At 41.5% G+C, this 13,374-nt stretch overlaps 1 protein-coding gene across 14 annotated transcripts in view; it reads right to left on the bottom strand.

Annotated features, from left to right (window-relative positions):
• Window positions 1-13,374, bottom strand: part of FOXP1 (forkhead box P1) — a 383,077-nt gene that overhangs the window by 41,464 nt on the left and 328,239 nt on the right. For all 14 annotated transcript variants that reach the window (XM_071813224.1, XM_071813231.1, XM_071813229.1 and 11 more), the window contains one exon: window positions 4,969-5,073. In XM_071813224.1, coding sequence (XP_071669325.1) covers window positions 4,969-5,073 — 105 coding nt within the window. The remainder of the gene's footprint in view (window positions 1-4,968; window positions 5,074-13,374) is intronic.

Below are 13,374 nucleotides of genomic sequence, written 5' to 3'. Positions count from 1 at the left end.
AAAGGCTGAAACAGGAACTGGAGCTGAAATCTGAAGCAAGTAAATTCCTTTACTAGGCATTGATGGACACTGTTGTGTTTCTCTTGGCCCTGGTGGAGGCTTTTAGGTCACTGGGTTTTGGATATTACAGCAGATGAAAAATCTCAGAACCACAGAAACTTAAAAAATGACAACTCGAATCTCGCCCTATCCTCAAAAAAAAAAGAACAAAAAAAAAGAAAAAAAACCTAATGATACTCCTCTAAAAAGAGTCGAACCTTTTTATGAGACCTGTTGCCAATATTAGTGCCACCGAATGATCTCATCTTTCATTCTGGCTAAATTCCAACACACAATTTCATTAACCCAGGTACTGCAGGTGATAAAACTCATTTTTCCCTAAAGAGACAGCTAAAAAGTACCAGTTATACATTTATGAAGTACCAGCAATCAAAATTATGGATTTTCTAAAAGGTTTTTAACTACTTTTATTGAAAGGAAAATCGCTGTCTCAGACTTTTGTGACACTATTGCTAATAATAAATTTTACCATTTAGACATCACAGTAATATGGTAGACAGTGTCAATAAAAGTATGAAACAAAGATGATCCTTGTCTCTTAAGTAATGCTTTCTGATTACACACCGGAAATTATAATGTGAAACATAAACTAAGAGCACCTTAAGATATAAAACGCAATAACGCAAGACAATGTGCCTCGCTACGTATATATTACATTGCAGGTAGCAGGCAGGCGTCTGAGATATTTACCGGTGGAAGCCGAATGCTCGCCCTGAGAGGAAAAATATATATATATATGCGTGTAAAAGTAAAAATTTGGCGAGTTCGGTGTGCCTGGGCCGCTGTTTTCCCGCTCTGCGCGGGGCTCCCTCAGGACGCTGCTCCGGCAGCGCTAGGGGGCACTGCGGGACCTGGCCATGGCGGGGGGAGGGAGCCAGGGGGTGTAAAACCAACGGGAACGTCGATATTTGAGCCGCGACTCTAAAGAGTCGGAAAATAAAATGCTGGGTGACGTGGCCGAGCGCCCAGGCGGGTCCCGCCGTGAGCGGGATGGGTGCTGGGTGCTGGTGCAGCCCCTCAGCCGGGCAGCCCCTCACACCACAACGCTCCAGAGCTGGAGACTTAACTGGGCCGGCCCGCAATTTACAAATCTGAAAGCCCTAGGAAGACTAGCCCTTCCTCTGCCCTTGCTACCTATTCCATTTTAAAAAGTCTCTCTTGTTCTAACTGCAGATGATTTCACTGCAGAACATTTTGACATGCAAATGATAGCAATTAATGCCTTCGAAACAATTTATGATTTCCGGCCTACTTCAACATGTATTAGCATATACCTGGTTTCTTTAATATACACTTTGTTTTTCCAAAACCACAAACATAGTTGCTGGAATTTCATGTGGAAGTGCTTAAGGGGTTGAAAGTTAACACCTTTGTGAGCCGAGCAGTCTCACAGTTGCTGCTAAACAAAAGCCTCTTTGTAGAAGCTTTCTCGAAATGTTTTCTTAACATGTTCCAAGTAGTTTTAGGCAGGCAACTAAAGTAAACAAGATGTTACCATGATAAAAACACTTGTGAAAACATTACAGAGAGCACTTAGTAGTTTCTTTCACATAAACTCCCCTTCCTTTCATCAAAGTTAAATTCACATGAAGCAGATTACTAGCATCACTGCAATACAAGGCTGCAAGATCTCCAAAGGCTTGTGTCCCTTCTTTAAGGAATATACTTGATTTAAAAATAGTACGGCCATGATTAAGCACATCTAAATCAAAATCAAATTTTAAAAGAAGAAAGGGGGGTGTGTGTGGATAAAACTATGCTAAATCTTCTCCATTTTTTGCACTGGATGCCTCAATACCTTGCTGAATAAACCACTCTCCCTCCAGGAGGGATTTCCTGAACAACTTGCTCTATAGAGGTATATATTTCTATCCGCAGCGGTCTCTAAACACATGCAAATGAAATCAAGGATATAGTCAATTTTGAAGGAAAGCCGTTCTGCGCTGCTAATTGCTCCTTTGGCTGCCGCCTGCAAGACGGGCCCTGGTTAACACGTGAGACACGTGTGCACCTCCAGCCCTCACCTGGCTGCCACAGCCATCGGGGAGACCGCACTGGGGTTTAGTTTTAGGCTCAGGGTGTATTCTGGAGCATGCAGGGTGCTTCTGTTTCATTAGGCTTGGCAGCAGCCCCTGCTGCTATCGGTTAGCTCTGATACTGCTTCACATGATAACCAATGGCTGATGGATTTAAAAAAAAAATAACCACCACCACCACCAAAAAGCAATAAAAAAAAAAAACACAACCAAAAACCCCAAAACAACAAAAAAACCAAAACCAAGCAAAGTCCACGACAAAACACTAAAACTGCAACTCATTTTGAAAAGAAATAGGGAAATAAATGTGTACAATAGCTCATGTATCTGCTGGTTCTGATAAGCATCCTCCTGTTGGCTGTGAGTGAAAGACAACTAGGATCGTTATTTGTACAGTATTTATCTTTGAAATCAAGGGCCCTGTGGTGTACCTCACCTTGGGAACAAACACTACAGAACGATCACAGAAGAGTGTCAAATCTCTGGTTTTGATTTACCAACAGTTATGATATTTCTTCCTCAGGAGGAAAAGAAATGAACCATGTTTTAGACCTGCGAGTCCTTTTTTCTCCCTGAACTGCAGAATCATTTTATTGGAATATAGAGCTTTCATTCCACATGCAACTTCTCTTTGCTTTTTCTAACAAGCCTTTTTACCAAGGTAAGTGAAATTAAGCAATACTCAATTGATACACAGGCTGTATTTCACCTGGTAAACAAGAGTTTTTCTCTTGTGGGGACTGTCGAAAGAGCTACACGGATTATACAAGTACCAGAAAGAAACTTCAAGCATCTACCCATTATCTTTTCATTGAGTAGTGAATTCTGATGAATGGCAATATAACTTAAAGACAGATGCTCCACAGGAGACTTGGAAGGATACTGTATCATTTTATGAAGCAAGGCTCACTTCCTAACAGTGTCAATGCACTGCTCAGGGACATTCATTTCTGCATTAGTTCTGGGTTAAATATCACTTGGAACAATAAGACTTTGTCTGGATGCTGCAGAATTTGGATAATGAGAAAATTTACAGGAGCTGATGGGTTTAAGAAATTCACACAAAATATTTCTGTTGAAAGGTTTCAATGGGAAAAAAAAAAAAAAAGATGATAAGTGAGTGATAAAAAGAACCAGAATTGTTGGTGCTGGGAGTAGATGGAGCCGCTTTGGGTCCAGCCTGCGCTGGTAGCAGCTCTCCAGTTATTCCTAGCTACTGACCACCCCAAGTATCTCCTCCAGGTGAACTTGGTCTGCTTACTGAAACATCTCCAGAATACCCCAGAAAAATCAACCTTGCCTCTACCCAGGCCATGTGACTTAAGGGCTGTATTTTCTATGCACAGGAAATCTTGAAACCAACAGATCTAATCTGGATCTGGGTCTAGCAGAAAAAGCAAAGGTGGCATAATCTGACTTGATGTGACTACACACATTACCCTGATATCTAAGGCTACCACAGCACCTTTCCTTTGCGTTAAGTGCAGTAAAAATTAGAATTGTTTTAAAGGTCTAAATGCTATAGTATGACATATGAATATGAATGAGCTGGCAAGTATGGCGAGATTAGCATTTATTTCACTTAAGTGAACAACAGGATGAATTAAAAGAAATGAGACCACCCTTCATGGAAATTTATGACTAGCACCTTCTCATTTTGTAATCCTCTTGTAATGAGAACCTTCTCATGACTCTACTATTCCTCACTTTTAGTGTATGTTTATATGAGGCCCAGCACTGCTCCTACTGAATTCAGGAGGCTTTTGCCAGTGGATGCAGAACTGGCCCATTCTGCTCCTAGAGCAAAAAACTATCTCTACCATCTAACAGCATTCAACAAACACGCTCTGCTTGCTGTCACCCTTCCCTCCCTCACATAAAAATCCAGGGAACTGCCCCAGAAATAATAGATACAGCTGAATGTTTTGGGATTAATTCTATCTATCCATTCTGAAGAGTCCCATGTATTTATGTGGACTCACTTCATGAGATCACCACTGTAAATGGGGGCAGAATTTCTCCCTTTGTGCATTTAAATCATAAACTGTTGGGGCAGTTGGTCTTTTGTGACCTTATGACTGAAAAGCTGTAGTACTTGACAAAATATCAGCACCCAAACCTTCAGGAACCTGGGTGAACCCAAAGCATATGTATACCTGGTGATCTACCCAGACAGAAAACTCTTCTGTGATGGGAACACTTTTTGTTCCAGCCTGGAGGGGTGAGGCTCATGGTTCAGCCATAGAACAACCATGTGTAAGTTATTAGAGCTCTGCTGGTCCTTCCCTGCTTCGAGATGCAGGCATTACCACACACTAGTCCGTAACACACTGTTTAAGCAACGTGTAAAACTGTGTTCTTTGGCAGCAAGGAAAGGTCTGCAGCAAACTGCAGGGGCCCAATTAATATAATTATAGTTTATTTTTAGTAGTGTAGACTTTGTTCATTAGTTACTTATTTGACATAAATTAAATTTCACGTGATGTTCTGCAATTCTCTGTTCAATTATGGAGTTAATTCAAGACTAAATTTCTAAATTAAAGTGAAATCAAGGTTAAATCAAGGTTGTATTGTTTACACTATCAATACTACAACTTAAAAATTATTTAAATAAATTATAAAAAAAAAAAGGCTGCAGAACTGCAAACACTCTTTTATAGCAATACACTGAGCAAGACCATACGTTCCCCATGGGGCTAATTTACTATCCCCTGTTAAAACGTTCTTGAGCCTGATCCAAAAGCCACTGAAGTGAAAGGGAGCTCTCTGTTGACTTCAATGGGCTTTGCATCAGGCCCACGGTGAGTGACAGCACACAGAATCTCAGGGCATGCTTTCTGTACAATGCGAGTGCCAAAAAAACCATCCTTACTTTAGAAATGACTGGAAGTCTTCACATACTGCTTCACAGCCTGGCCACTTGCATACACCGTGTCCATAGAGCGGATGGCTGTGTGAGTGCTCCTCATGGGATAAACTGGAGGAGAGAAAGAGAAAAGAGAAAAAGTGGTGTAACTGACGGCACTGTGATAATTAATCTTCACAAAGACTCTTTAAGAGCAGCAAACAACAGATCCCGAAACATCCCTAACATCTCATGGTACCCACCTGACTCTGCCCATCGTTTCTCAAAACAGAATTAAATACCATTTGCAGTGCAAAACATGTGTCATTCTTACTTAGCTATCCTCCTACATTTCATTCATTAATTAAAAGCTTTGTAAAGAATTTAAATTAACATGGACGGGGGAGAAATCATTTGACAGACCTGCTTAATATCCTGCTTGATATTTTGCTAAGAAATTTATGAACACTGCATATTTATGATTCGACTTCATCAGGAAGAAAAGTCATCTCCATACAATAGTGTATGGAGTACAACTGGACCTTGTCGCTTGTAGCTTTCCTTGTCGCTACAGAAAGACAAAAAGCACCAAGTTTGCAGCCTTGGTTTTCCCATCACGTTATTTATTTACTGGGCTGTGTGGTTGTTTTTTCCCCCTCTTACAGGTTGTTTCTTTGCAAAAGTACAGCCCTCTTAAGTCCCAGTAAAGAAGATCCAAGATGCACTTTCAAATGCAAAATTTATAATAAAAAAGGAACCATGTAACCAAAGGATTCCTCAGTATGAGGGGCTAGTGGGGGCTATTAACCTTGCTAAGATTTGTCAGGAACGTCACAGACCTTTGTAACTACTGAAACCAGGGCTAAAGAAAAATAAAATCATCTGAGCACGAAAGGGTTAATCCTTCAGCGGGATTCCAATCAATACGTAATGATTTGGCTGCACTGATCCAAGTCATGAGACGCTTTGATCCAGGCCATGTGGTGCTCAGGGAAATGTATCTGTTGCACTAACTGATGAACCATATTCTAAAACATCTTCTTTATTCAACTTCTGCATGGAAACTTCCTAAGTAAAGGAATTATTTTTGCAACAATTTCCATAAGCTTAGATGACTTTAAAAATAAAATGCCAAAATAGTACTGAAATCTCTATTTTATGCTCACACACATATCTATTTTTCATAGCAAACCTTTTTGCTACAGTATGCCTGGGCTGTATTATGTATGCTTCAAACATACACAAAGGATATGAACACATACCAGCATCTAGGTGTGGCTTTTATTTTATCCTGGATTGCAGGTAATATTATGGATAAACGCCTACTTTTTGCCATTTTACTTTCATACACACAGGGCAATGCTGTTTATTCCTGTGCTATAATATTATCTGCCTGCAGATTATAACAAAATTGTGTTCTTGTATTAGTTCTGATGCACTGGATACCAAGACCGCTGTAGAACATACCACTGAGATGTTATCCCAAATGCAAAGAAGTTGCAAGAGAAATTCCCACCCAGATTCTGCCACTTTTGACTTCAGGCCCAATGAGAACCTAAAGATCCTTGAAGGTGGTTTTAAAAATTATTTTTAATTAAAAAATTTTAAAAGGTACAGATCTGACTGGAAAAAGGTATTACGAGTTGTACATTTACCTAATTCATTATTTCATTAAAATCTTTTTTTTGGCCATTTAAAAATAGTTCTTCAAACATAATTATACATATATGTGCAAGGTTATTTCCTAAAAAAAAAACAACTGTAAGTGAAGAGACCTCCAAAGGCTTTTTCTATAAAGGAATATTTAACTGTTTTAACTTGATCATTTTTTTTACATGTGCTCTATCAGTTAACTTTTTAAAGGAACAAAGGAACCAATGCATTCATTGCAAGGAAATTACAAAAATGCTGCAGCACACGTTTCCTCAGCTGTGAAAGAGGGAGGATGGCTGAAGGAGCACCGGAACACCCCGGCCAGACAGGCATATGGTCAAACACCCTCCATACACATCAGGAAAGAATAATTCAGAAAATAATGGGTTTTATCATCTGCTTCCATACCTGAATACAGCAAAGGGTGAGAAAGCAGGCTTCCATGTTAGCACTCCATTAAAGTCCATGAAGACTACACATGAGAGTTAGGATTTCAGTGTGTTGGGCAGAACCCCCCCCCCCCCCCAAAAAAAGTTCAGTGTATTAATTTACAGAGAGCGCGTTACCCATCCACCAGGATGACTGCAGAAATACTGTGGGACGCCAAGTAAGGAGTCAGTGCCCCGTGGGTTTTAAGCACTCTAAATCTCATTATAATATCAACAGGAGTCACATGGCTTAAACCCCCAGCAGGGTTTTTTAAAGTTTCCCTGTGAGAGCCTAAAGGCCACGGCCAAGTCAACGGAAAGAGCCCTACCGCGATTTGTATTTATTTTTTAAATCCAAGTGCAAATCTCTTTTCTTTCCAGGGAACTTGCACAAGACAAGACAAACTATGTAGGACACGATACCCTGGTATTGTGTCCAAAGAAAATGATGGAGTGACCAAGCGAGTATCAAACTGTAGACGATGCTCAGGATGTCAAAGTCTAGTGCTGTCAATAACCAGAAAGATTGGCGTTGACTGTAAATGGGAACTTAAAAGGTCATTTTCTTAACACGAGGCTAAGCGTAACATTCTTAACACCTATGTATAGCTTCCACTGCCATTCAACAAAGCAGAGCAACTACTTCAACTTCCCAAAAACAGACCTTTGAAAAGAAAAAAAACCTCAGCATTGAAAGCTGAATGCGGGCACCCTCCGCAGGCAGCGAGCCTTTCGACCCCCGCCGCGCTTGGGGGTTTCAGTGGAGCCTTGCGGTGACCTTTATGTGTCAGTATCAGGTTACTGCTATTTTATCCATCCCACTTTAAAGATGTTACAGATCGCCACTTGTTCCCTGATACAGCCTTAAGAAGCACCTCAAAACTAAACAGAGCGGGTTTACAGAACAGCGGATGTCACGCACAAAGGATACAGCCGGTGGAAATGAACAGGGAACTGTTCAACTCCTCCAAGTACTCACTTTGTTTAAGCAAATAGAGGTGGAAAATGAAGATTTTAATCCAATATATGAACAGCTTTGTGGGCACAATGCAAACCTATAATCTTAAATTGTTCCATTTTATTTTGTCTGCACGCAAGCACAGTGTCTGTAAGCTAGATGCATCCTTGGTCTCACTGCCTGAGACAGACTTCCAGAAGATCTGAGCATTGGCAAGCAGAAGCAGGTTTTGGATCTGTTTGATTTCTAATGACACATTAGAGTAGGTGTTTGTTTCTGTCACCCTCCCCTTCCCAAGAACGCGTATTCACGGTCGGGTACCGGTGATGCAACACTAGTTAGTGGAAGTGGTTTTATAACAAGACATAATTTTCAAAGAAGTGAAGGAATAAATTACAGAAAAATCAAGATTATGTGTTATTTTTTTTTCCTCCTCCTAAGGTATTTGCATGCAAAATACTTAACACAATACAATTATTTCCAAATAATGCAACAGCGCAGCATTCTTACATTGAAGTACAGCAAATAACCCCCTGGCAAGCAGAACGTCTTGCGTAAGTCAGCTTATTCATGACATACGACAGAGTAAAGAAATCCATGTGGGGAGCTGAAAACTGCGTAAGTGTCCACTTATTTTCTGCTGCCTCCAGCCTGGTTTCCAGTAAGGAGGGGAGAGGAGAAGGGCCAGGCATTTCCACAGCTTCTTGTGCTTGCTGGATAGAGGAGTTTTTACCTCCACCTTCTTCAGCCTCTGGTGCTTCATAACCCCAGGGATCTTCAGGGGGTCTGGAAGGAACTTCACCACCTACTGTGACAGGGATTGCCGTCACAACTGGCATTTGCAGAGCCCCACTCACCCACCCCTCTTCAGCCATTTCACCTTCAGAGTGTTATCTACTGTGCTACAGCATCACCAAAGACTCTGCACAAACCCATGGGAGAGAGAGGAACCACAGAGAGCTGAGCCCACGTGGAGAAACGAAATGTCAGTGACACTGGGCATCAGGGAAAGTACTGACCAAAGCACTACCATGAAAGCTACCTGTGTCGTACGGTTTAATCCTAACCACATGAAACTAGATACCACGCTTGTACGCACTGGCAAAAAAGTCACGGGTGGATATAAAATCTAGCTAAGCAGAAGCTTCAGTAATAGTACTTCTGCCATACAGTGGCTCGCATTTTAAATATTCACGATGCTGACATACTTCATACTCTGCACTCTCTCTTCCAGATCTCCTTGGGCCAACGATCTTTGCCAAAACACGGGGGGGAAGCCAGTGATATAGAGAAGCGTCTTTGATTTTCTATTACGGTTTTGAAGCATCTGCTCACGTTCTAACGGTGCGGAGAACATGCCTGAGCCACCTGCACATGGAAAAAATCAATACCACGTCTCCTGCTTTCTTCTTGGAAGGGGTTTGAGCAGAGCACCCACAGAAACTGCACAATTGCCTTTAAAAAAAATATATATATACATATATTTCTCAGGGGTAACAGGAAATGACCTCATCTTTGCAAGCTGCCATGAAGCCCACGTCAGCGTACAGTCCAGGCAGGAGCACAGGACTCGGTCTCGTACAACATTTCCCCCGGTCTGATGTGGATGGCACAGCTGTCAAGGCAAAATGCCATGATTTTGGTCATGTACAGGAGGAAGAGAGACACAACTGGAAATCAGCAGGGGCCTCCCGTTTTTGTGACTGCCCAGTGAGCTCTGAAGCTCATCGAAAGGCACCAATAGAATAAAGCTGGTGAAAATGTCACAATTCTCTGAGTCAGAAACACTTGCTGTATTTGATGTAAAATCAAAACAGAAGCAATGATGATTAAATCCTTGTACCAACTGTACTTGAATGCAAGTTCCTGCCTTCATGACAATATCAATTGAATAAAGATGTGTTTTGCAGTCAAGTTGCACTGGTGCAAATCGCTCTGCATTATTACTCAGGTGGCTTAGCATCCCTTTCCTCTCTGAACAGCGAATTCAAAAACAAACCCAAAATAATTAAAAAATAATAATCATACTAAAAAAAAAAAAAAAAAAATCAAGGAACATGTTAAGCCATATACTCTAATGAAATACTTCTAGATATTCATGCTCCTCTCCAAGCCTCACTAACTGCTCCGAAAGCATGTATTTGATCTGAATAGAGAATTACTTGAGCAGGGTAAATGCCTCCCCACCACTGGATAAAGCTCAGCAGAGGGTCGTGGGCCTTTGGGAGAGGTGGCAATTGATACGTATGGCCACTGTCAGCTCTTCCCAAAGTCGGCTTGGATATTTTTGGATCCTTTTTTTTAAAAGCTGTGTTTCTCCCCTTCCTCATTACTTTAGTCCACATCCAGACCTAGGACTAGAAGAAGCTCGTGTTTTACATCAAACCCTATTGGAAGTAACAGGAGTGGTATATTACATTTTAAATGACTACGCCAATTTAAGACAAATCAGGTTAAAACTGCAGCCTAAAGGCTGAAATTCTGTCTTCTAATCGGTGTGCGCTAACTTGTAGCTTCACGTAGAAAAAAACCCCACAGAGCCATAGCACTGCTGCTATAACACAAGGCCAGTAACGCACCCCAAATCACTGCCCCCCGTCCTCAGCCACTCAGGGCACTATGCTCTAAACTCTTGTCGCATGGAAAGCGCTGCAGCATTTGCAGCAAGATTAAGACAAAAATCAGACTGCTATTCCCCCTCTCCTCTACTCCCATCCGCACTGTAGAGTATAACCAGATTGGATAATTACACGCATCATCTTCTGGTTTTGATCTGTGAACTGACGGTTTGGATTATTAATCAACACTGACCCTCCAGCACTCTAGAAATCTTATGTATGTCTTCCAGGCCCGCCACAGCACTGCCCCGGGGCCCGCACGGCCGCTGCCCCACGTCCTTTCCTTGGGGCAACTGAACATGTTCCTAGAATATTTGAAAGAAATGCCCAGCACAAAAACCACAGTATTGAATCCATCACTTATCTCAGGTGGAAGTTCCATCCCTGCACTTGAATTAACGAGTTTCTCTACTATTTTAAACTCATATTTTTTTATTTCAACCTTGTGCCTGGGTACTGTAGTGAAAAGTACATCAAATATACCCAGACGCATGTGATTTGAAACGCTGGATTTTAAATTCCAGCACTGCTAACTAATGAGAACAATTTTTTCCCCTCTTCTTCTTTGTAGCATCACTTCATGTACTTACATACCATAATCACATCCTCCTAGAGCCTCTATTTTTCCAGGGTGTAGATCTTTAATTCCCTTTAATCTGTCTTCATAGCCTATTCCCTCCAACTCCTTTATCACCCTAGCTGCTCTCCTCTGTATTTGCTCCAGCTCCTCTTTATCCTTTCTGCAAGAGAGTGGCCAATTGTACATCACACTCTCAATGTGGTTTAACTGGTTCTGCATGAAGCAGAACAGGAAAAAAGGACTCGGATGCAATACGCATGTTTATGTCTCCCGTGACTGCATTTACCTTTTTAACCAAGACATGGCACAGAGTGTCCCACCTTGATTTCTCAACCCTGATTATGCCTCAGCCATTTCCCACACAACCGATGCTGAGCAGCTGACGTGTCATGTCAAACCAGCAGTTCGGAATTTTTATTTCCTAGCTGGTCTACTTTCTACTTATCCCTGCTAAATCTCATTTTATTCCTCTCTGAACAGCCTCTTAATTTATTCATATGAGAACGGATTCATTCAGTATCTTAGTTTAATTAGGAAAAGAACAAAACAAAACGTGATGCTACCAATTTCTGGGATTTGGGGGTTGTTTTTTTGTGGGTTTTTTGTTGTTGTTTTCAGCATAGCAACCCCATTCCTCTTACACACCCAATTCGTATGGCAGAGGGAGGTGGCCATGGCAAGGCTTTGGCCACAATTCAGCAACGCTTTTAAGAACACGCACAAGTTTAAAAACACAGGATTAGACCTTGGAATTCACCAAGACTGAGGTGTAAAATTACAAACGTACATACATACTCTGTAAAAAGATCCTGTTTGCCAACCTTATTTTACTGTAATTTATATTCTGTTGTTACGTTTGAATTTATAGTAAAAGAAAACAGTGAGAAACAAGATCTATTCTTGTTTAACAAAATCCTATTCTGTTACATTTAGAGTCGAGGCAAGTCTTTCACCCTTATATAAACCGGGGATACATCAAGAGATATGAGTAACACAGATTATTCACGTCAGTGTTTTTCAGCCCTGTCCCACAGGCACAACAAAACCCGCGCAGAAGGTGACTGTCACATCGCATAGAGCCCTCGCCCCCCGCGCGCCCCTGCGGCAGCCAGGAAAATGCCCTTTGGGGAAGTGTCCATAAAAAAATAATTAAGATAAATAATGACTCCAAGGGAGAAATATAGTTAGAGCATTGAATTCTCTCTGCCACATGCTTTCCCTCAGATGAATGCTATTTAAAAAAGCACTAAAATCGAGAGGACACAAGCCTACTTCCCCAGGGAAGCGTGCTGAATCATACAGGTAGTGTAAATATCATATGCTGCCGCAGGTGCTAGGCGGTCTATTTGTTTGTGTTTACCAAAAAGCATAACAAATAGTCACACTAAAACACAACAACATTTGGCATTGGAATGATAGATACCAGAGCAGCCATAAATCATCTTCACTTGTTTATACCCGAACCTCTGTGCAACGCCAGCACTTCAGCCCCTCTTTTTCAAAGAGCATTTTGCTGGGATTTGCCCCGTTCAGGGGCAGCCGCCGGCTCCTGGCTGGGCAGCACGGGACAGAGGGGCTCAGCATCTTTCCCAAGCACAGCATGCCCAAGGAAAACCACACACCATAGCAGAAAAAAGAATAAAAAAAAAGAAAAAAAAAAGAAAAAAAAAGTAAGAAACAGACTTGCGTGACATATATGGCCAGCTACCATCGTTTACAGCTTTGCAACTCCTGAGTTAATTCACAGTATAAACAATGAGGAAAATGTTTCTTCCGAGCAAGACTTCCTGTAAACTGTTCATTAGAGCGGTGCAGGGCTGGTGCACCTGCTGATTAACCATGCGCTCCAAGAATAAACAACAACTGAAGCCAGCAAGATTGTTCTGGAATTTGCTCAGAGCTGATTTTTCTTCCCCCATGTTATAAATTGGATTCTACAATAAAACAAACAGCAGAACATAGGTTGCTGAGAGTTAAAAATCTACTTTTTACACTACATTGACCACAGCACCCACAGGCACAGCTACAATGTCTTTCTATGAATGGGACAGATTGCCATATGGATGCAGACACTGAACAAGCTGTACAACTCCTGGCGACAAGTGCCTAGGGGACTGTCCTATATTAGCACCACCTGTGCTGTGGAAATTGTGCTCTGTGTATGAAATGGTATTTAAGGGCCCATCACGATGTTAT

The sequence above is a fragment of the Patagioenas fasciata genome, chromosome 10, assembly GCF_037038585.1.
Source record: "Patagioenas fasciata isolate bPatFas1 chromosome 10, bPatFas1.hap1, whole genome shotgun sequence".
Taxonomy (NCBI): domain Eukaryota; kingdom Metazoa; phylum Chordata; class Aves; order Columbiformes; family Columbidae; genus Patagioenas; species Patagioenas fasciata.
This window is presented reverse-complemented; position numbering and strand designations above follow the sequence as displayed.